General features: G+C 65.8%; 5 protein-coding genes across 5 annotated transcripts; 1 reads left to right on the forward strand and 4 right to left on the reverse strand.

The window, feature by feature from the left end:
- Positions 1-839: 839 nt before the first annotated feature.
- On the forward strand, positions 840-1,767 carry EMIHUDRAFT_200122 (hypothetical protein; the record flags this gene model as incomplete). Its single annotated transcript, XM_005791958.1, has 2 exons — positions 840-1,640; positions 1,720-1,767. The coding sequence occupies 2 exons, from the start codon at positions 840-842 to the stop codon at positions 1,765-1,767; spliced, it is 849 nt and encodes a 282-aa protein (XP_005792015.1).
- A 204-nt stretch (positions 1,768-1,971) lies between these two features.
- EMIHUDRAFT_200123 (hypothetical protein) lies at positions 1,972-2,919 on the reverse strand (the record flags this gene model as incomplete). Its single annotated transcript, XM_005791959.1, has 1 exon — positions 1,972-2,919. One exon carries the CDS (start codon positions 2,917-2,919, stop codon positions 1,972-1,974), a length of 948 nt encoding a protein of 315 aa, XP_005792016.1.
- Positions 2,920-11,864: 8,945 nt separating this feature from the next.
- Positions 11,865-14,167, reverse strand: EMIHUDRAFT_433442 (hypothetical protein). The gene is made up of 9 exons (XM_005791960.1): positions 14,110-14,167; positions 13,731-13,909; positions 13,494-13,617; positions 13,282-13,402; positions 12,963-13,089; positions 12,799-12,888; positions 12,562-12,661; positions 12,353-12,386; positions 11,865-12,285 (listed from the first exon to the last, which is right to left on the reverse strand). The coding sequence occupies exons 1-9, from the start codon at positions 14,143-14,145 to the stop codon at positions 12,155-12,157; spliced, it is 942 nt and encodes a 313-aa protein (XP_005792017.1). The 5' UTR covers positions 14,146-14,167; the 3' UTR covers positions 11,865-12,154.
- Positions 14,168-16,045: 1,878 nt separating this feature from the next.
- Positions 16,046-16,972, reverse strand: EMIHUDRAFT_200127 (hypothetical protein; the record flags this gene model as incomplete). Its single annotated transcript, XM_005791961.1, has 1 exon — positions 16,046-16,972. One exon carries the CDS (start codon positions 16,970-16,972, stop codon positions 16,046-16,048), a length of 927 nt encoding a protein of 308 aa, XP_005792018.1.
- A 1,673-nt stretch (positions 16,973-18,645) lies between these two features.
- EMIHUDRAFT_433443 (hypothetical protein) lies at positions 18,646-20,248 on the reverse strand. Its single transcript, XM_005791962.1, has 6 exons — positions 19,978-20,248; positions 19,880-19,912; positions 19,735-19,788; positions 19,590-19,667; positions 19,106-19,426; positions 18,646-19,027 (listed from the first exon to the last, which is right to left on the reverse strand). Exons 1-6 carry the CDS (start codon positions 20,149-20,151, stop codon positions 18,776-18,778), a joined length of 912 nt encoding a protein of 303 aa, XP_005792019.1. The 5' UTR covers positions 20,152-20,248; the 3' UTR covers positions 18,646-18,775.
- Positions 20,249-21,984: the final 1,736 nt, after the last annotated feature.

Genomic DNA, 21,984 nt, shown 5'->3' on the forward strand with positions numbered 1-21,984 from the left:
TATGGTGCCACTCCCGTCCAGCTCCAGCTCCGGTGACACGTTCGCAGTCGTGGACGTGTTGTCGTCGTGCACGTAAAGCAGCTGCCTCGTCGACAGCTGCGTCACCCGGTTGGTGCACGGACACTCGACCAGCTGGTTGGCGGGTGGTAGTCCGGTCCACTCGCCCGCTCGCGGCCGCGTGTCAATCTGCATGAGCTGCGCCACCACACGGCGCGGCCGCGTGACCACCTGCGCGTACCCGTGCGGGTAGCCGTGGAAGGTAAACGGAGACTCGCCGCCGTTGGCCATATCTAGGGACTGGATCGAGGCCGGAAGGCTGTGCTCCCAGCCGTGTTCCTCCTCGCCAACCACTAGGCCCAGATAGTGGTGATTGTACGCCTCTTCCTGAGGCACCCACTCCTCGCGCCCATCCGGACCGGTCGCATACTGCCCAAACTCGTACCCGACGATGGCGACTGCGGTATGGTCCGCCGGGAAGGAAACGGGCTCGCTCTCGCGGTACGACACTTGGGAGAAGCGTGTCCGTACGGGGAACGAGGCTTCAAAAAACTCGAGCGTCTTCCCTGGATAACTTGCGTACGTCGTGTTGAAGGTGAGCGAATTCGCCAGTGCGTAGGCTCCGACGTGCATGTTGGGCGACGCGGAGGCGTCGCGGACGTGCCGAGTCCATGGCGCTCGCGTTGGCGTGGTCGGAATGGACTGCAATGCGCGTCTCGTGCTCGGGGCCGAAGACAGTGCAATGAACACCACGCCGGCTAGCAGCGCGGCCAGCATATGGAAATGCTAAGTCCGTGCGTCCTCTTGCAAACACCCAATATTGGAGGCCAATCCAAATATACATGGGCGCCAAAACGAGCGTGCCCGTCGGCGGGTCGACCTCACGCGACTGCACGGCAAAGCTCTCCTCGCACTACGACGCTCTCGCGGAGACCGGTGTGCAGATTCCTGAGCGCGGCTCTTCGATGCTGCGAAGCGTCCAGCACGACCGGTGGCGCAACTGCACGCGCAAGGGAAAGCCCCACCCTTGCATGGAGGTTGAGCCGGGCACAAATCTTGTTGAGTTCGTGGAGGAGATGGCAATCGCTGCCGCGGAGTGCGAGCCGGGTAGCTGCAGCCGTGTCTGTGAGATTGGATTCAACGCTGGCGTCAGCTCCCTGGCGTGGTTGTGTGCAGCGCCGCATGCTCAGGTGCACGCCTTCGACATCGGCGAGCACCCCTACAGCCAGCCGGCTGCAACGTTGATTGAATCGGCGTGGCCAGGGCGCCACACGGTGACGTGGGGTCGATCGACCGCTACGCTTCCCAGCCTCGCAGACCGGGTGCAAGGCGCGTACTGCGACTTTGCCTTTATCGACGGCTCTCGCGCTGAGGTGGATGTCACCGCCGACATCCTGAACTTGGCCCGGCTCGCCTCGCCCAACAGTATCGTAATCTTAGAGAACTGCAACAGCTGGGGCGCCGAGCACGGTTGGGGCGGTTTCGTGGGAGTCAACCAGGCGTACCTCAAGGCCTTGAATGTTGGTGTACTCACTCACGTGAAGCAAGTGTCGCTCGGCCCGTGCGGGCAGCCGGCGGGCTGGGGCAACCCGCGGAACGACATGAAGCTATGCCGCGAGATGTGTGTAGCTCGCTTCATGCAAGTGGGATCGGACGTCGCGGCGGCTATGCGCTGAGGGAGAGCGCCAGCCGGCGTCTGTCAACCGACCCCTCACCGGCAAGCTCAGCGAATCTCCCCGCACAATGGAGGACCTCCATCCCAAGCGTTGAGTCGGTGAGACACTCCGGCTATGTTTTGGTGCCTAGCCCCAAGGCATGCGCTTGCGCTGTGTGTGGGCCATCTGCTGTGAGTCTCGGAGAGGAGAGAGTATGTGACCCCCCCCCACCAAAACCAGTACACACACACGCCTCCAAAAAAGAGCAATGTAATAAGTATCTATAGATATCCGGATATAAATACATCCCGACGGGCGCTCAGCAGACATCGATTAGGCCCCCACTCCCGGCCGTGTATGGCTCCAGCGCACACGTGGAGTGCCACCACTTGTTCGGCACGACGACGACCTCGCCTGCCGCCTGGACGCACGTGTGCAGCTCGCGCCTAACGTCGATGTCCACGCTCGGCTTGAAGCCGCAGACGCTGTTGGCGCGCTGCAGCTCCGGGTTCTCGTCGAACGGAAAGTCGTACGAGCCGCGCTCCGCGCCGCTCTCGTCGAACAAGTGCACCTCGCGCGGCAGCATGTACCACGACTTTCGGCCGGCGAAGAGCCCGTGCCACGCAGCGCAGTGTTTGTGAAAGCCGTGGCTCGTGCCATAGGCCTGGAAGGACAGGTGCCGGGAGAGCTCACGCGGCCCCGCCGATAGCAGCCGCGGGGTGGGGAGGCTCTCCCTCTTCGCAGGCCACCAGCTGGGGCACTTTGGCCCGAGAGGGTGGTCAAGCGTCGTGCACGCGCTAAAGTAGAGCGCATTCTCCCGCTGCAGGCTCAGCCAGCGAGGGTGAACCCCGACGTAGGTGAGTGCGTTCCAGTCATCAAAGTATCTGCCCACGCCGCGTGTGCCGGCCGCCGGCTTAGCGAAGGCGGTCGGCCTCGAAAAGTTCCACTCGTGAACGTCTCTCTCCTCAAGCAGCGGCGCGAGCTCGGCGCGGAAGAATGCAGTGGTCCAGTCCCGCAGCGCGCGCCAGTCGGTGATCAGGTCCGTGGCCAGGCAGGGGGCCGCGTCGGTGCAGTTGAGCAGAAGATCGGGTGTGACGCGATCGAGCACCCTGAAGCCGCCCGCACGGCAGCGCTCGTGGCGCTCCTTGCGGTCGCGTGCCTGCTCCCATTCGTGGAAGACGAAGCTTCCGCCGGGGCGAGACACCTGCGCGTCAGTGGGCAGCAGCTCGTGCGCGGCCAGAAATTCGAGCGTCAGCTCGCCGCGCATATCTCTCCACGGTTTCTGACGGACGTCGGACGTACGATGTTTGGCCAAAATCTGCAAAGATGCGACGAGAAGCTCAATCGAGAGAGGCATCCTCGGCGCACAGCTCTCTCTCTCTCTCTCTCTCTCTCTCTCTCTCTCTCTCTCTCTCTCTCTCTCTCTCTCTCTCTCTCTCTCTCTCTCTCTCTCTCTCTCTCTCTCCCTCCCTCTCTCTCTTTCTCCTTTCTCCAGCCAGTCAGTCACAGTGTGTGTATGTGTGTGTGGCTCTTACGAACACACACACATAACAAACAAACAATTGGTATTGATAAATTCTCTGGTACAGATATACACCCTTTCATGGCATCGATCGAGACTGACTCAATCAAGCCTTTGTTTGTGTAAACGAAGAGAGGGTTCTTGGATGGGTGGAAGCGAGCGAAGCGAGCGAGAGAGAGAGAGGTCAGGAGAGAGAGAGAGAGAGAGAGAGAGAGAGAGAGAGAGAGAGAGAGAGAGAGAGAGAGAGAGAGAGAGAGAGAGAGAGAGAGAGAGATTCTGATCGTGATGCACCGACAAGCCGTGCGCACGACTTCTTTCATGTGTAAATTCTCTTTTTAACCTAACAATTCTTTTCTCACGCACTGGGAGAGAGAGATTTTTAGAAGCCAACAAGAAATCTAGCACTCACAGTGACTTGGGCTTGGCAGCTTGTCAACTACCAGCCGGACCCGGATTCGGAATCTCGGAGAGACGGGAAATTCCTCGGTCCCCGAATTGTATTTCTAAGCCCATCCGTTTTGCTACTGGGGGGGTGTATAACCCCCCCCCCAGCAGCAGAGCGCTGCTGCTGGGGGGGGGGGTCCCGACCCCCCCAGCAGCAGAGGCAGCGCACTGGACCCAGCTCTCCCGCCTCTTCGCCCCCCCCCTCCCGCCCCCTCGGCTCGTGTTTGAGCGGTACGCTCGAGGCGGTTGTGTTCACCGCGCCTTCGAGCCCAATACACCTTCGTCGTGTCGAGTGCTGGCGTTTTACTAAAGACTTGTGACCATGGTGAGTCTATCTTGTACTACCACACATAGGCGCGTATAGTGAGCCACTCACTCGGGCGTCTCGCTGACGTTGATCGATCAGCGCTGATCTCCCTAGCCTATCGCCCACCCGCTCGATCCTCGGATCGCTCGCTTGTCGCAAATCGATCGACTGAGCTGTCATCCCCGCTGCCTTTTCTTTTTTCGAAAACGCGCGTGCGCCCGTCGCGGCAAAACTGTCAGGTCTGCCGCGACGCGTCGCCCGCGCAATGGCGGGCAGAGGCGCCGCGAGGCACGAGAGGCGTAGAAGAGAGGCTGGCGTGCCCCGCACCGCCCGGCTGGCAGTAGGAGGCCCCGCCGGTGAGACCACTGATTTTGATGCCGACCATAAATTCTCGCAACTCGAACGCATGCTACTTAGATACAGCTGCTGTCTGTACAGAGATGCCAGCACCCCCCACAGGCAGAGCGCTGCTGCTGGGGGGGGGGTCGGCCATGGGCTTAGGTGTGCAGGGGGGGTACCGAGCAGTGTGCGGCCGCTCTCGGAACCGTAGCCGAGAAAGTCGTCGGAGGGTGTCGAAAGTGTCATTCGCCTCGCTAGTAGAGCCGGAGCCGCATGATTCTTGGTCGGAGGAGGAGTCGTTGGAGGAGCGGTCGGACAGCCCGCGCTTTGGTGCACCTGTGTTAGTGGCACTATTAGTGCCAGTGCGCGCCAGTCCCGTGCCTAGTCCACAGCCTAGTGTTGGAGAGACACAGAGTTTTGTTGTAGTGTTGTTTGTGAGAGGGAGTTTTGGAGCACTTGGAGTTTGGTCGTAAATGAAATTGTTTTCTCGTGGTGTACCTGTGTTAGTGCCAGTGCGCGGCAGTGCCGTAAAGAAAGAAAACTGACAACCAACTTGGTCTTCCCTTTCTTTTCGACGGCGTGTCCTCTGTCGGTTCCTGTGCAGTGCAGCAAAAATGGCAGGTGAGAGTTGGCTGACCTCGCTGCTCGCCGACTCGCGAGCGTCTGGCGCCACGCTCGCCGCAGCTTCCATGCTCGTCATCGTCGCGGTCTGCTCGTGCGCCCTTGGCGCGTGGCACGCTCGGCGCGCAGTGGCACGTCGATCGCTAATGACATCGGCGACGGCACAGGCCGAGGCGCAGCTCGCCCGCTCCATCGCAGGCGGCGAGACTCTACGCTGGCGGCGGGACTCCACGCTGCCCGAGCCTGCCGCCGAGGCAGCCTGCACGCACGCGATCGAGGCGCAGATGTTTGTGACGGCCGGCACTCCCAAGAAGAAGCGGCGGCCGTCGCGGACAGGCATCCGCGCAGAGTGGTGCACGTCGCCCCCAGGCTCGAATCCAGGCTCGCGGCGCGGTTCGCTCGACTCGACCTCCTCTTCCGAGTTTTCGCGCGTGGACGTCGGCGGAGCCCCGGTGCAGACCTTTTGCGCTTTGACCTATAGCACTCGGTACCAGGACAAACGGAGCGATGTTCCATGGACCGTAGGGGAGTGCGCGAGCAGTCGGGCATGGCCCCCGGCTCTCGCCGCTGCGCAAGTCGCAGACGTACGGCCGGCCTACAGACAAGAGCGGCTCCAAGACGGTCACCCTCCACCTGGCCGACGTGCCGGGCCTGGTCGGAGACGGAGACAGCTCCAGCAAGCGCGGGCCTTGGCTGGCGGCGTTGGCAGCGGTCCGGCTCGGATTCGGCCCGCGCGGCGAGCACGAGGCGGCAGCAGGCGCTCACGGGGCGGGCGAGGAGGCGGCGCCGGCGGCGCGTGCGCGACACGGCGGCGCAGATGCCGACGCGGCGCCCAAGCACGACGCTCGCTCGCTCGGCTCGAGCAGCGGGTACGAGCCGCGGGCGTGGGACCTGATCCGCGCCGCCGCCGCCGAGGCGAGGTGCGGCGGCGCGGGGCTCGACGGACAGCGCCGCGGCAGGAGCGGACGCCACGGCAGCTGCTCCTCCCGCTCCTCGGAGCCCGCGTCCGGAGAGGGCGGCTGGCTCGGCGACTCGAGCGAGCGCGCAGCCGACGAGGCGGAGCGCGAGCTGCAGCTGCGGATCGCCGTCGGGAGGAGCGGCTTCGCCCTCCCTCCACGCGCCGTCGAGCGCGCCATCACCTCGACGGCGCGCGATCTGGCCGTGTCATCGCCCCTAGCGTCGCCGAAGGCGGAGGCGGCGCCTCAGCCGCCTCCGCCTCAGCCGCCGGCCCAACTGCCGACCCACCACGCAGCGGCGCAAGGGCGCGCGCCCTGCGCCGGAGGCACCACTTCCGTGGCCCTCTCGCCGATCCCCTCCCGTCCCCCCTCCACCTGCGACTCGCCCGGGCTTCTGCTTCCAGCCGCGCGCTGCGGCGACATGGACTAGGTGTGACTAGTTCGTAGTTGTGAGTCGGGCGGGCGCGGGCACACACACGAACTCGGAGCACTTTCTTTGGAGTGCGGTCACAGCCTCACATCCAGGGCCGGGGAGCTAAGAAAGAAGAAGCACCCAGCGGCCGGCGGGGCGATCGGGATCGGCCAAGAGAGCCCTGAGCCTGCAGGGGAGGGGTGCGTTCGCTCTTCGTTCGTTTTCGCAAAGGGCAAAAAGAATAACAAATAACCGGTCGAACAGCCGTGGCGCGTGGGGGTTTAAAATCCCTGTGTGGTGGCGGCGTAAAAGAAAGAAAGAAAACAGACAACCCAGAGCGCAGAGGAGGGATGGCGGATGGGAGGACGGCACGCCGCACTTGTATCCTTGGAGCACTTGGAGTGCAGTTAGCAACCGCACATCCAGGATCCAGGGCCGGGGAGCTAAGAAGCGCACCCGCGGGCCGTGGCCCTGGATGCGCACCCCCGGCCCTGGATGTGCGGGCCGGATGATCGGTGTCGGGTTGCGGGCAAGAGAGCCCTAGCCTAGGCCTAGCCCCGGGGGTGCGCGTTCGCAGGGAAAGGGCCTTAAAGTAAACACGGGTCTCCGAGGGTTAGCTCCGCGCTCCGGGTTTCCCCTAGCAGCAGACCGCCCCCTCTACTCGGAACTATACGTGCAATTTCTTGGAGCACTTGGAGTGCGGTTAGTAGCCTGACATCCGGTTTCTTTCTTTCTCCTCGGCCGGGAACCGCCAGGGGCAGCGCCACACAACCCAGCGACTCGCGCGCAAATCTGATGGGCTGGGGAGGCTACGGACGCAGCTCTGGCTACGGCGGCCGCGGCAACAACTTCCATGGCGGCGGCTCCGCTTCGACAAACTGGCGGTATCTCACCGAGGCGGACAGACAAGGTCCGCGTCGGGAGGAGATCATGATGTCGACGACGTACGCCAAGGAGCGCTTTGCACCACCACCGATATCGGTCGCATCCAAGGGTACCGGCGACCGGGAGGCAAGGGTGGGACTCTCACGATGTACTACGTCCTGGACCTGAAGGATGCAGCGATCGCCAAGCACGGCCAGCAGCACTTCGACAACCACGTGCCAGAGGGCAAGGAGCTGTCGGGTGTGGCAGCCACGGAGCGCGCGGAGAAGGAGGAGCAGGAGCGCGTCGCGGCGCAGGCCGCGCGCGATCGTGCGCAGTACGCCGTTGTGCCACCAGAGCGCCTCCTGAACAAGGGCCTCGACCAGCTGCAAGCCATCCTCATCCGCTGCGAGGGCGGCCGACAGAAGCCGCCGTACGAGAAGTCAAAGGCCGGCTGCATCGAGCGCATCCTCAAGGCCGGCTACGACGTGGCGGCGGAGGTGGCGGCGATGGAGAAGCAAAAGGCGGCCGACGATGAGCGGCGGGCGCAGCAGGAGGCCGAGCGCGCCGTCCTCCGGGCCAAGATTGAGAAGGAGGCGGCCGCGGCCAAGGCGAAGGCGGAGGTGGCCGCCGCCCTCAAGGCCGAGCGGGTGAAGATGTTCGAGGCGGGGTCGCTCTCGATCGATGAGCTCAAGTACGACGAGATCCAGCACCAGCTCTCGCGGCTCGGCGTCCCTGGCAAGGAGCGTGTTGGCAAGAAGGAGGACCTGCGCACGCGGCTCAAGGAGGCATGCGTCGGCAAGTCACGGGCACAGCCAAGTAGCGCGTTACCCTCGTCGACATCGTTCGCGGCGTCGTGCTCCTCCTCCGACACCGCAAGTCCGGCGGTGCCAGCGGCATCGGCGTCGTCATCGTCGCTGCCTTCGGCGCCAGCTCAAGGCAAGGCCACATCGATCGCACCGTCGCCGCCTCCGACCGCTGCCCCCAACATGGCCGGCAAGAAGCGCACGATTGACGCCTTTCTCGCCAAGGACGATGACAATGCCGATGCCAGGTCTTCGCAAAGCCCATCAATGTGGACCACCCGAATCCGGGCCGCGCGCGTCGCGGCAACGCGAAGGCATCCTACGCGGAGGCTGCTGATGACGACGAAGACTGAAAGAGGGCACTTGTCCCCACATTGTTTGTCTTTGTTTGTACACGCGTTACCGCTGCACATGCGCAACATTCATTGGAATCATCCGCACGTACACACGCGGCGGCTCGCGGGCAGGCTCTCCGCCCCCCCATGCCTGTGTTAGTACCAGCACGTGCCACAGTCCCCGCGCCTCGGTGTCGAGCCTGTCTGATGAGAGAGAGACGGCTTAGTGGGACCTCGCCTTGCGCCGCGCAATTTCCCGGCATTTCTCCTCCCGAGGGCGGCGGCCGCGGGCGGCAGTCCCGGGAGGCACGCCGGCGGAAGGGCTCGTCTTCGCGGGGCGGGGTGCGCACTGCGCGCCGCGAGGATGAGGAGCCTGAGCCAGGGGAGGGTTGGGAAGGGGGGGCGAGGCCGGAGGAGTATGACGGCCTCTTCGACGGCCCATAAGGGGCCGTTGTCTGCTGTGCCTTTTGTGGTGCTAGTCCGTGCCAGTCTGCTGTGTTAGAGAGGTGGCTTCCGGAATACTTCCGCGAAGCTGCCCCCAGCAGGCGTTTGACCAAAATCCAAATTTCCCTACTCCAGTTGAGGCTGCCCTCGGACCCGAGAAGGGCTTGTGTTCGCGTGGTAGAATTCTCCTCCCGCGTGAGCAAGCATCAGGCACCCGCTCGGAGGTGCTCCGCTCTCAACCATTCTCGGCCCCTCACCCGCCGAGTCGGCCGCAAAGCGCGCTCTCGCGTGGCTGGCCGACGAGGAGCGGCGCGAGCACCAGCTCCGTGAGACGCTTACCCGGCTCGCGCTCTCGATTGTGCGTCGCCCCTCACCCGGCGGCGGCAGCGGCCCGTTGGATGCGGGCAGTCGTTGGGCCGGCAACGTGGGCGGTCTCGAGTTCATGCTGCTCGTCTCGCGCAGGAGCGGCCCGCTGCTCGAGGCGGTGGGGGTACGGCCCGGTGTCGGCGCGACACAGCTCGAGGGCCGCATGCTAAAGCCAGGCGCGTGCGTTGGCGCACCGCGCCTGCTGCTGTCAGAGGTGCAGACGTTGGTGGGGCCGCCGCAGGAGATCTCGCGCCTCGAGCTGGCGCTCGAGGGCGAGCACGAGCTGCGCGGCCGCCTCTTCGCCGGCGAGAGCGGCGAGGCGCAGGTGGTACTCTCCCTCGCAGCCACTGCCGCCGGGGCAAAGGCGGCGGCAGCGGCGCCTGGCGTGGGCGCTGACCTGGGTGGGGGCAGCGCGTGGACGTGTATCCCGGTGCCGCCGAGTTGCGGCGGTGAGGCAGCGACGAGCGGCCGCACTGCGGGCGCGGGCGGGCCGACAGGGCGGCTGGAGGCGGAGAGGGCTGAGGAGGCGGAGGCGGAGACGGCGGCCAATGATGAGACAGAGGCGGAGGCGGAGGAGGAGGGGGCGGTGAAGGCGGCGGCGGCGGCGGCCAGATCGATTGCTGCCGCGGGTAAGGCGAATACGGCGGGTACGGCGACAGGGCCGGTGCCGGGAGAGGCGGCTAGAGAGGCGGCGGCGGGAAGGGCGGCGGTGGCGACGGCGGCGGGGCCACCAAATGACGTGGCGGCAAAACCGGCGGCGGCGGCAGGCCGCTCCCTGTGCGACGGATCGACGCCATCGGCGAGCGGCTCGCCGGCGGTGGCCGCTGCGCGCGGCAGCACGCCCCGCGCGCGCACGCAGACGGACGAGGAGAAGGAGGAGGGGTCGGGCGAGGTGAGACTCCTCCCTCCGAGACGCCTGCGAGACGCCTGCGAGACGCCTGCGAGACGCTTGCAGACACCCCTCGTCGCTACCGGCGCGTGCACGCTCGTCCCATATCTCTGCCTCTCCCATCCTGCTCCCTCCTCCCAAATTCCTCAGGTTGGTCGCGGCCTGTGCGCAGACGAGATTTTGGCGATGGGCTTCGAGCCTGACAAAGTCGCCGCAGCCATGGCACGCGGCACTCCCGAGACGCTTCTGAGACCCCTTTCGAGACGCCTGCTCGCCGGCGTGCGTAGCACACCGCCCGCGCCCCTCCGGTGGCGCTCTCTTGACCGCCACGCCCACGCCGCGCTTGCGACACGCCCGCGACACGCCCACACCTCGCCCGCGACACGCCCGCGACACGTCCATGACACGCTCCCAGGCGGCGTGCGGCGGCGACGCCACCGCTGCGCTCGATGTGCTGATGGACCAGGCCGCAGGGTTGGAGCAGCCGGAGCCGCTGCGCGCTTCGCCGCCGCCGCCGCTGCTTCCGCTGCCGCCACCGGCGACAGAGCCTTGCGAACAGCCGAGCCCGTCGCAGCTGCCGCTCCCCTCCTCTTCGGAGCAGAGCACCGGCAACCCGCTCCTAGACGCGGGGTCCGTGTCCCGGCGTACTCAAATCTTCAAACCCCCGCCCCCCCGTCCCCCCGCCCCCCCCCCTCTCGTCTTCAACTCGCAGGCATCCGCTCCTACTTCAGCCGCTGCGGACCGCCCTCGTCCTCGCGCCCGCGCGGCGCCGGCCCGTCACACAGCACGGCGAGCGCAAAGAACAAGCGGCCGAGCCAGCCCTCCGGCCGCCGGCCGCACGCCACAGGAGGCAAGCGGGCGGCGCCGAGTGTGCCGCGAGCGACGTATGCCGAGTGCCCCGGCTGCGGGCAGCAGATCCCCGTCAGTTTCCTCGACGAGCACCTCGAGTTCGCATGCTCGTCGCGGCCGGCGGCCGGCGGCGCGGGCACGTCCGGCGTGGGATTGTCGTGGCTTGCGCCGACGGCCTTGCCCGAGGCAGCCGCCACTGTGGCAGCGGTGGCAGCGGCTGCAGCGACGGCGGCGGCAGCGGGGCCGCCGCCTCCACCGCGGCCTCTCTTCTCTCCGGCCGCCTCGCAGAGCACGTCTTCGCCAGACTCTCAGGCTGTGTGCGACTCTGCGGGCGGCGCGGCGGCGGCGAGAGGGCAGCACGGGGCGTCCGAGGCGCCCTCCTCGCAGCCGGAGCCCGGCCTCTACCTGCCGGCGGAGGCGCCGTTTGCGATCCATCACTCTCAGGCCTACCGGCGCGGACAGTGCCGCCAGATGGGGACGCGAGACGGGAGTGTGGGGCCGGCGGCGACGCTCCCACCCGCCGCCGGCGCGACATTCCGGGTGCCTGAGACGCCGGCAGGGAGTCAGGCGGCGTGGTCTCAGGGGCCGCCGACGGAGTCGCAGCCGGGCGAGTGAGTCATTACCACGGTACGGGGCACCGACGTCCCCCAGCGCGGGAAATACAACAACAACATGTACATGTGCAACAAGTCTATAGTCTACTCGCGAGACTGCTGACTGGTTTCGCGGGTCAATAGAGGACGGGTGCGCGACCCAGTTCCGGTGCCACCCGACAGACAATCATGGCGACACCGATACAGACAGCCCAATGAGCAATGTCCCACGCAGCATCACCGCCCCATCAGTTTTGCTTTTGGCTTATTTACCCTCGCATCGCGTGCCATGTCGCATGTGCATGTCGCACGGATGAGGCTTGAGGGATGTCGGTCGGACTCGATGTCGCAAAACACGTGCGGTACCGCGGGGGTGCTGTCTGCTGACTCGTGAGCGGACCCTGCACTGTGGTCTGTGCGGGGTCCGGGGAGAGCAATGTGCGGTGTATGTAGACTGAGTAGACTGTATGATTACATGCTCAATGCAACGGGGATGCACCACAATACGGATGCTTACACGACACTGCAGTGTATATGCAGACACATTTGTTCTCTGGCCCGCTCGAGGGATGCGGGGGCGCGACAGATACACGAGATTGTAATTACGAGAGTCGAGGGCACGCGTTCGGTTGTTGTCTCGTGCCGCAGCTATTGCGGCGCTCGGCAAGGGCCGAGCTCAGTCGTACGGGTTTCGCGCGCCGCGCACGGCCGCGTCTCCAAGACGAGCGGCGAGCGGCGAGCGGCGGCGAGGGCCGCTACAACGGGAGCGGGATCGTGCCGACGGTCTCCTTGTTGAGGTCCGCGAAGTAGGGGTGGTTGAGCGCGTCCTTGGCGACGATGCGCTCGTTGGGCGTATAGGCGAGCATCTGCGCGACCAGGTCGACGCCTGTTCACAGGTGTGGAGGTGTGAAGAGAGTGCTAGCCGCCTCGCGCGCGAGGAGGTGCCGCTGCGCCGTTGTCGTCGAGCCGGTCCGGGTGCGGCATCGCCTGTTGCGCGAGATCAGTCGAGATCAGCCGGGATTGGGCGGTCGCCGGGTGGTCGCTCTCAGTCACTCTCGGCGACGGCGCGGACAGGCGATGGGCAGGCGATGGGCAGCGGCGGCGGTGGCAGGACTGCAGGGATGGCTGGCGTGTGTGGCCGAGGTGGCGGGTGGCAGCGCGCCTCGCGCATCGTCTTTGGGCTCCACTTCGGGAAGTTGGACTTGAAGTCGGGGAGCTGAGAGACGCCCTGCCACATGTTCTCGGTCGGGGTGCCGAGCAGCCTGCGGGGCGGGACGGCGCACGCGAGTCACATCTCGTCCGAGGAGAGCAGGCGACTCGTTGGAGGAGAGCAGGTGCGGCGGGCGACGGGCGCGAGGGGGGCAGGCGGGAGGCGGCGAGGGCAAAGGGTGTCCCGCGCCGGAAGATCTTGAAGAGCTCGTCGATCTCCGAGTCGCCGGGCAGGAGCGGGTGGCCCGTCACCATCTCCGGGATGATGGTGCCGACGGACCTGCAGGACGGTTCCGAGAGGGTTCGGGCAGAGTCCCTGAGAGCAGCCGCGCGACAGCCGAGGGCGCTGCGCGCCAGATGTCGACGGGGCACGAGTACTGCTTGGCGCCGAGCAGGATCTCCGGCGCGCGGTACCAGAGCGTCACCACCTCGTGCGTGTACGTGCGCAGCGGCACGGTGAAGGCGCGCGCGAGCCCAAAGTCTGGAAAGGGGCGCGGCAGGTGGGCAGCGTCAGACTGGCCGGGGAGGGGCGTGGTGGGGAGAGGGGAGAAGCGACAGCCAGGGCGTGTGGACGGTGCGAAGCGAGGCTCTGGTGGCCACCCGGCACGCGGGAGTGACGACTGGCGTTGAGATGGCCGTGGCAGGCTCTCGGAGGTGTCTCGGACGTGTCCACCTGCCAGCTTGAGCGTGCCGCGCTTCGGGTCGACGAGCACGTTCTGCGGCTTGAGGTCGCGGTGGAAGATCCGGTGCGAGTGGCACCATTTGAGCCCGGGGATCTTTTGGTACGTGAACGACTCCCCCCGGCCGGGGGGGGGGGGGGGGGGTTGAGTGCGGCCTCCGCCACTGCAGCACTGTGGCGCTGGCCGGGCGCAGGCGCGAGCGAGCCTTGATGCAGGCGGCGCTCAACCTGTACTGCAGCGACTTCATGTACTTTTTGAGGTCGTAGTCGCAGTACTCGAAGCATAGGTACAGCTTGTTGTCGTTGGGCATGTAGAACACGTCCTTGAGCCTGCGCGCGCGGGGTGTGTGCGTCAGGCCGAGGGACTGCCGCTGCAGACTGCGGGGCGGGCCCATGACGTGCAGAGGAGAGAGCGCAGAGAGGACATCGCGGGCGGCGCTCACTGGACGACATTCGGGTGCTGCAGCTCCTTGAGCAGGGAGACCTCGCGCAGCGTGGTGCCCGGCACGCCCTCGTCCTCGCACTCGAGCTTGATCTTTTTGAGCGCGGCCGTCTCGCCGGTCCGCTCGTGCGTCGCTATGTACACCTCGCCAAAGGTCCCCTCGCCGAGCTTCTGACCCCTCTGCGTGGCGCGGACGGGAGGAGAGCGGGCGAATGAGCGCGCCGGCGGCGGCGGCTGAAGGACGAGGTGGCGGGAGAGGTATCGCAGAGCCGCCGGCTCGCTGATGCGACTGCGGCCGCCGGCCTCGCACACCAGTGCGCCCCCGCTGCGCGGGCGCCGGCTGCACTCGGCAGGTTTTGGGCAGAGCGTGGCTATGGCGCCTTCCACAGCCGGAACGATGCGCTGGCGTCGTTCATGATGCACGCAGAGCTGCTCGTCTGCGCAGAGGGCGGGTGATGTCACGAGCGCAAGGGCCGCGAGCGCCGTGCCCGCACGCGCGAGTGCACCACGCGTGTCGGGAGGTGCGCGGCGCAGGGCGAGGTAGGAAAGACTGTGAAGCTGTGCGTGGCTGTGGGCGCGGCGCGACGGGCCCGCAGCCAGGTTCAGCGGGCGGCTCAACACCGTTGGCTTCAAAGAGAGGCGGGGATGAGAAAAGAAAGCCGGCCGCTGCCCGCCTGTATTCGGGAGTTGTTCCCACCCTGAGGCCTTAGCCCCTCCTCTTAGAACGGGCCAGGCCCCTGGCTTGGCGGCACAGAGGGTTTGACTCCGACTCTCGGTCACTCGGTGCCGCCTCTGGGCCCCGCCCCGCTTGTGGGCTGATGTTGGTTGTGTCTTTGACCTCAGAGAGGGTCCCGGCGCTAGAGGTCCCGCACGTTCCCGCGGCCGGGGGCCCGTCTTGATTCGGCACACACAGAGTTTTGGCACACAGAGGGTCAGGTGGACTAGCCCTATACGGACCGGACCGCCATCATGCTTCATTTTGGCGGGGCCACCCCTCCCTACATTTTACAAGTGTGGTTTCAACACGTAACACCACCATTGCTCACATCCTTTTTCTTATGTGCAAAGAGGGCCCATCCATGATTGTGCGTCTCACCGTCGAAGGGCCGCGCAGCAGATGCGCGGGGACCCAGGGACCTTATGTAACCTCGATGTCGCCGGACGTCGCGCGCTGCGCATTTCGGCATGCGAAGGCGACGGAGCGTATATTTAGCGCACCGGCCACCCACCTGCTCGAGCTCGAGTGAGCCCGATTCACAATATAAATGTGAAAACCGCCGACAATCCAAGTTACACGCCGCGCGGGGTTTACAATCGCGCCGGTAAATGTGCTGAAGATGTCACCAGATACCGTGCAACTGGAGTCTGCGACATGTATTGGGCGCGGTCAGGCAAAAATGCGGTACGGCCGCAATCCCTGCGAACTGACGCCGGGAAGGAAAAGAGGGGCTATCACCTAAAATGCTGGAGAGCTCCCTCGAGAGCTCGTTCGGTTCGGCGCGCCGCGAGACGAACCACAGGACTCTGTCAGAACGGCAGCCCGCCGCTGGAGCCCTCCCGCTGGAGCTTGCGTTTGGCTCGCGCCTTTGACACAGCGGCGGCGGCCGCCGCCGCCGCCTCGGCCTGCCTCGAGATCTCCACGTACCTATTCGAGATGCTGCCGAGAGGTGCCGCATGGCCGACAGGCGTGCTCTCATCGAACTTTTGTGTGGCGCCGCCGCACTGCATTTGTCCACGCTCGTCGGTAGCCGTCTTCGCCGTCGGCGGAGAGTGCCAGCCCGCAGTGGGCGGATGGCGGCTCCGGCATGCCTTGCGCTTTGAGGGCTGCTCGGCGCCTGGTCGTGCGCCGCTGGTCGAGACGTCGTGCCCGATTTGTCACGCTCTCTCTCCCGGGTAGAATTTCTTTTTCTTCTGTCATAACCCAATGAAACTTTTTTGCTGAATTTTTTGGTCTTTTTGCTGAATAGGCAGTCCTAGTCTCTAATAACACATCTCCCACAGACAGCGACCTCTCATTCGCTCGTCCGCGCCCGTCACTGCTAGTCGGGGCACTCCCGGCGTGCGGCCCGGTCCCGGTCGTCACTCCGGTTGCTCGTGTTCACACACCGTCAGAAGACAGAACTCAGCTCCGCTGGATTCAGTGTCTGAGACTTGGGCATCTTACACAACTTTTGTAGTAGAGCACAATGGCACCCTTGGATCAAGTGGATCACTTAATTAATAGACCGTAATATAGACCCCCGTTTTCGGCCGCCGCGGCCGGAGAGCACCCCCGTCGCCCCCGGGGCCCGTCGACACCCCAGGGGGCGCCCTCTGTCAGATGCTCAGGCCGGGCTCCCGATCGATGATGTGTGCCCGCTTCAGGGCGCAGCAGAGGGCGTGCGACCCGACGCCAAAGGCCAGGGCGATGGGCCCGGGGAGCCATTCGTACCAGTCGAGGCAGTCCGTGTCGCCGAGGTCGCATGCGGAGCCGCCGTCCTTGCTCCCCGCGACCGAGCCGTCGCCGACCAGGTACACGTGGCCGAAGGCCGAGCCGACGCACGCGGCGGAGGCGAGGAGGAACCAGGTGCAGCCGACGCAGCGTGCAAAGCAGCACGGGACCAGCTCGGCATACTTGTACGCATCGGATCGCTCGTCCTTGCGCCGCACGGTATCGTCATAGATGTCGTACGTGGCGAAGGTCATGTTGACGGCGCCGATGAACAGCAAAGCCGTCTCCAGTGCGTAGGAGGTCTCTGTCGTGTCTAGGGTGAAGTCGAGGACAGTGAGCGCGCCGACGACGACTCCGAAAATGGTAGCGAGGCCGATGAGGAGACAGCGCTCGCTCAGGCCCTTAGCAACGCCGCAGACCGCAAAGAAGAGCGCGATAACCAGCGCGACCACCACCACGCATCCGCAGACCTTGGCGCCCGTAGGCCAAGCGGTGGCGAGGACAAGCCCGCAGCCCCACAGCGTTGAACCGAGATACCCCGCCGGGAGCACCATGCACTTGATAAAGTACACTCGTCGCTGCGTAGACGACACGGAGTACGTGCAGAGGCCGCCTTCGTTCCAGGCTACCTCGATGCCCGTCACCCGTTGGCAGCAGAGCGTGGCCGCCGTCGCGTGCGAGAATTCGTGCAGAAACACGGCGAAGAGCTTGAGCGGCTTGAAGATCGGCGTTCGCCACAGTAAGAAGGTTGTAGCGACGAAGCAGAGGAAGCTGAGGAGGAAGGACTGTTGAGCCTCATTACAGCAGTCCATTGAGAACCTCGTCGGAGCACAGGTGGTTCTCAGACCTCTTAGCCGTGTCTGGGATCGTGCTTGCTGTCGCGTTGGAGCAAGAGCGAACACAGCGAGCGAAACACAGCGTGGTCGCCGCAGCAAATATCTCAGGAGAGAAAAAAATAAAAATAAAATATTCTTACCTTCAAGCCCCCCTCCGAGACTAGGGACAGAACCACACCAGTATCAGACCAGCGGGACTGCGCCTCGCCCCCACTTGCCCTGACTGCACAGGATAGCGTGCCCCGATAACGGCGACACATAGTGGGGGACACTGCGCAAGGAGGGGGTGCGAAGCCTAAGATTGGGGTTCTAGGTGGTGGGACCATGAGGGGGGGAGGGCGGGGTCCTGTGGGGGTGAAATGTTGCGCGGCGAATTCGAACCTACCCCCTCGCCGCGCCGATCCTCACACGGAGGGTAAAAGGGTAAAACCCTGTGGGAGAAAACCCCTCCGCGGTCGGCAGTCTTCAGAGTGGACCCCCCCCTCCCCAGCCTCCCCTGTTCGTTTGTCGCACCCCCCCCCCCCGCTCCCCATCGGTGACTCGCGAAGGACACGGACACTCGGGGTGGGGGGGGAGGGGTCCCCCAGAGAGGGGGCTTTGGGGCCTTGTTGAGTCAATCTCCCCCCCAGAGGGGCCTCGCGTTGGGTCGATCTCGGGTCGATCTCGGGTCGATCTCGGGTCGATCTCGGGTCGATCTCGGCCACCGCGGTCGAGTAGCCTAGGTGAGGAGGGTGAGGCGAGGTGAGGCGAGGTGAGGCGAGGTGAGGCGAGATGAGGCGAGATGGGGCGAGATGGGGCGAGATGGGGCGAGATGGGGCGAGATGGGGCGAGATTGGGCGAGATTGGGCGAGATTGGGCGAGATTGGGCGAGATGGATGAGATATCGTGAGATGCAGCTCATGCCTGGGGGGAGTCAGCCAAATGCCTGGAGGGAGCATCTTGATGCCTGCAGGGAGCCAGCTTGATGCCTGGAGGGAGCCAGCTTGATGCCTGGAGGTGCCTGGAGGGAGACAGCTCGATGCCTTGGGGAGACCGCTCCGGTGTCCTTTGGTTCCTCTCGGCGACGCCCAATGCGTGCGCCGGCAGTGGGGAGTGTGCGTGCGCGCGCGTGTGTGAGGTGTGGATTGTGGCAGACTGCTGCTGCTGCTGTGGGCCAGTGTGCTCTGTGTGCAGCGCTGCGCTGGCGTGTGACGCGCGCGTGCTGTGCGCGTGTGCGTGTTGGATGCGCGTGCGCGTCTGCGTGTGCTGCGCGCGCGCCGCCGGTGTGTGCTGTGTGCTGTACTCTGTTGTGCGCCTGTTTGTGCAGCTGGGAGGCGCAGCTTTGGCTGGCAGGGCTGCGCGGTGGGCTGCGGCGTGCTGCGGGTGGTCGTGCGCCTGCCTGATGGTGTGCGGCGGCTGCGCAGCCCGCTCGACCGGGCCGTCGGCGGCCCAGGGTGCGAGCATGCCAATGCGCGCTGCATGTGAGGCTGCTGCGCGGCTGGCGCGTATGTTTCCGTGCGGAGAGGGACGCGCGTATGTGTTCACGCTGCGCGGGCGCGGGCGGGCGTGGAGGGCGGCGCGGTCTCACCGCGGTCCGACGCCGGTTGGTCATCGGCGTGTCGAGGGCGGGCACGCAGGAGGCCTTGCCGCCATCGCGTTGCCGCGTAGGGGGAAAAACTCAGGACAGAAAAAAACAAAATTCCTGGCACAACCTCACCTCGGTAGCTACATCCCTGTTCCTCTCTCCTCTGTTCACACGACTGACGACTACAGGCTGACTCACACGACGACGGCCTCTTTTCACTTGGAGCCGGCGGCGAGCTCGCGCTTCCACTCCTCCCGCAGCGCGGGCAGCTGGATGGCGCCCTTGAAGTTGCGCGGGATGGGCGCGAAGCGCACCCGGTCGGGCTTGGACCCCTTTGAGACGCCCTTTGCGCAGGCGGCGAGCAGGGTGCGCTCCATCTCGCCGCGCTTGTGCTCCGCCTCCTGCGCGAGCTCGACGGTGGCGCAGCACTCGTCCTCGTGCTCGGAGGCGAGGCGGAGGCCGACCACCTGCGGCACGGCGCGAGTGAGGAGGCGTGCCCCTCACGGGCCGGGCAGCGGGGAGGGGGGGGGGGGGGGCGCAAGCACCGCCACGGCGAGCGAGCCGTCGCCGAGGCCGTAGTGCGCGGCGAGGAAAGCGGAGAGCTCAGAATTGATCTGCTCGAACGAGTAGTTTGCGCCGCCCTTGATGAGCAGCGCCGAGTCGCGCGCGCGCCAATAGAAGTCGCGGCCGCCATCACTCGCCGAGCCGAGCCAGAAGCCAACGTCCCCCAAGTTCAGGTACCAGCCGTCGTCGCGAAGCGCCTTCGCCGTCGCCGCGGCGTCGCCCACATACCCCGCCATCACGTTCTCTCCGCGCGTCACCAGCTGCCCCGGCTCGCCCTCGGCGCACTCCTCAAAATAGCCCGCCTGATCCACGGCGCTACGCCTGACGAGGCGCTGCTCACAACCGACCGATCTGCTCTCGCCGCACCTCAGCCGCACCTCCGCCACATCTCCGCCACACCTCCGCCGCATCTCCGCCGCATCTCCGCCGCATCTCTCTGCAATCACGCTCGCCGCTAGATCTCGCCTCGCCCTCGTCCACAGAGCGAACCACCTTCACCTCCGTGTACGGCGGGTGCGGCCTCCCGATGAAGTAGCCGGCCGCCTGACGCAGAGTCAGCCGGAATCTGGCGGAGGTTAGCCGAGGTGCGGCCAACGTCGTGGCCGGCCGCCTCGGCGCCGCAGTACGTGTGGCTCCAGCCTGCACGGAAGGCGTCGAGCCGCGCCTGCGGGAGAGGAGCGGGGCGGTGTGAAGTGGTCCTGCCTCCACACGCACTGTGGAAGAGTGGGAGAAGTGCAGGGCAGTGTGATCGGCGCCTCCTCGGCCAGCGCCGGCGACGTGCCCATCACCTGGAGGCAAATCTCCTGAGATCTCTCCGAGATCGGGCCGAGGTAAGAGCCGAGGCGCCCTTCGCCTGGAGGCACGTCTCCGTCGACCCGAACCGCACCGTCGGCAGCGTGCCCGCCAGTCGCTGTAGCCGCTCGACGGTCGTCGGTCCGACCGGCGCCGAGCCGAGCAGCAGCACGACGCGAGAGAGAGCGAGCCGCAGCTGCGCCTGCGGCAGCGGCAGCGTGCCCGCCGCCGCCATCGACTCGAGAAAATCGATGTGCCGAGAGACGAGCGGAGCGACGACGACAGCACCCGACGACGCGCGCGCCTCGACCGCCCCAGCCCACGCGGCCTCGCCGCCCTCGCCGCCGCCGCCGCCCGCGTCGCCGTCGGCCGCGAAGCCGGCCGACGCGCGCGCCAGCACGGTCCAGTAGGGCGTGGTGTAGCGCTGCAGCAGGTGGAGGCGCGCGCCCGGCCGGCGCATTGCCCAATCGCAGATGGCGGTCGAGTTGGTGTGGTGCCTGCCGCGCGGGCGCGAGCGCGTGAGCATGGGGGCGACCGAGATAGTCTTGGCACGATCGCAGTCGGGTGAGGACAAGCGTGTGTGTGTGTGGCTCCCGCATCTACCGGCGGGTGCAGCGGGTTGACGACGACGCAGACGAGGGGCGCCGCGGGCTCCGAAGGGCCGAGGAAAGCCTCGAAGGTGCTGCGCGAGCAGGCGTACGCCGAGTAGAGCAGCTTCACTCCCTTGGGCGCGCCTGCGGGACTCGGACGGAGGGTGAGGAGAGCAGCACTTCGCCGAGCACAGCAGCCGGCGCCACGGTGCGCGTGCCGGTGGTGCCGCTCGTAAAGATGACCATCCGCGTGTCGGACGGGACCCCTCCGGCGGCGAACAAGCTCTCCGCGAGGGGCTCGACCTGGTAGGCGTGGCGAGGGACGTGTCCGGGACGTGTTCACAGAGAGACCGGCCTCTCCCGAGCGGCTTCGGGCCTCGGCCAGCAGAGCGAGGCTCGCGTCCAGCACCGCCAGCCCGGGAAGGGCCTGCCGCAGCTGCGCTGCGCCGTCTGCCGGCGTCTCGGCATCGACCAGCACGGCGCGGGCGGTGGTCACGCGCGCCTTTCGAGAAAGAGAGAGGGCGGGAGCGATGTCACGTGTCACGGGCCGCGCGCGCATGTGTGTGTGTGTGTGTGTGTGTGTGTGTGTGTGTGTGTGTGTGTGCGCGCGCGCGCGCGCGCGCGTGCGTGCGTGTGGATTGGAGGCAGCCGTCACGCCTTGTGCAGCACTCGCTCAGGCGTGTCGGCCTGCCAGTTGACCGTCGCGGGCACGCACCGCACCATGACGGCCGCCAGACGGTAGACCACGTCGCCAACCGTATTGGAAGAGAAGAAGTGGAGCACGGCATCACCCTCGCCCACGCCCGCAGCACGCAGCCGCGCCGCCGCCCGCCTCGCGGCGAGCCAAAAGTCCCCTCGCGAGAGCTCCGTGCGCGAAAGACTCTTGTCCGCGTTGACGGCGTGGTACGTGAGGAACGGTTCCGCGACGTTTAGGAAGGCAGTGGAGTAGTCACTCAGAGTCGATTTCATTGCAAGTCGCGTTCGTTCCTCGTCGGTGACTTGCACTCGCCGAAAAAAATGCAGGGTCTCTCTTTGGCCGCGGATATGCTGTCGCTAGCGCACCACACACCTCTCCTTAAAATCCCTGTGTGGTGGCGGCGTGCCGTCCTCCCATCCCTCCCTTGGGTTGTCTGTTTTCTTTCTTTCTTTCTTTATGCTGTCGCTGGGGGCTCCCCGCTGCTTCCAAGATCCTGCTCGTGCAGGTGAGCACCCTGTTCTTTTCCCAACCCTCGTTCCGTATGCGTTCTATTTTACCCGAAGGTGAGCTGCTGACGGGGTTTGCAATGAGGAGCGACTCCGAAGGGTGTGTAACCACTTTCCCGTGCAAGAAAGAAATCAAGCGGAGTGGTCCTCGCCAGCGCCCGCCGCGAGTTCTCGCAGGCAGCCATCGATCGGTCGGTCTAGGTCGGCCGGTGCGTGCTGCGACACGTTCGTGTGTGTATATGCTGCGCCCCGCCGATCTCGAGAGCATCGCGTCG

This window comes from Emiliania huxleyi, assembly GCF_000372725.1.
Source record: "Emiliania huxleyi CCMP1516 unplaced genomic scaffold EMIHUscaffold_11, whole genome shotgun sequence".
NCBI classification, from domain to species: Eukaryota; Haptophyta; order Isochrysidales; family Noelaerhabdaceae; genus Emiliania; species Emiliania huxleyi.

Coding starts and splice junctions, on each gene's coding strand:
- EMIHUDRAFT_433442 (XM_005791960.1), bottom strand. CDS start 14,145: ATGAACGACGCCAGCGCATCGTTCCGGCTGTGGAAG. Junction 12,889..12,962: donor TCGTGCCCCGTCGACATCTG/GCGCGCAGCGCC, acceptor ACCGTCCTGCAG/GTCCGTCGGCACCATCATCC. Junction 12,387..12,561: donor GCCCAAAGACGATGCGCGAG/GCGCGCTGCCAC, acceptor CTCGCGCAACAG/GCGATGCCGCACCCGGACCG.
- EMIHUDRAFT_433443 (XM_005791962.1), bottom strand. CDS start 20,151: ATGGCGGCGGCGGGCACGCTGCCGCTGCCGCAGGCGCAGCTGCGGCTC. Junction 19,789..19,879: donor CGCCGGCGCTGGCCGAGGAG/GCGCCGATCACA, acceptor CCTCTCCCGCAG/GCGCGGCTCGACGCCTTCCG. Junction 19,668..19,734: donor ACACGTACTGCGGCGCCGAG/GCGGCCGGCCAC, acceptor ACTCTGCGTCAG/GCGGCCGGCTACTTCATCGG.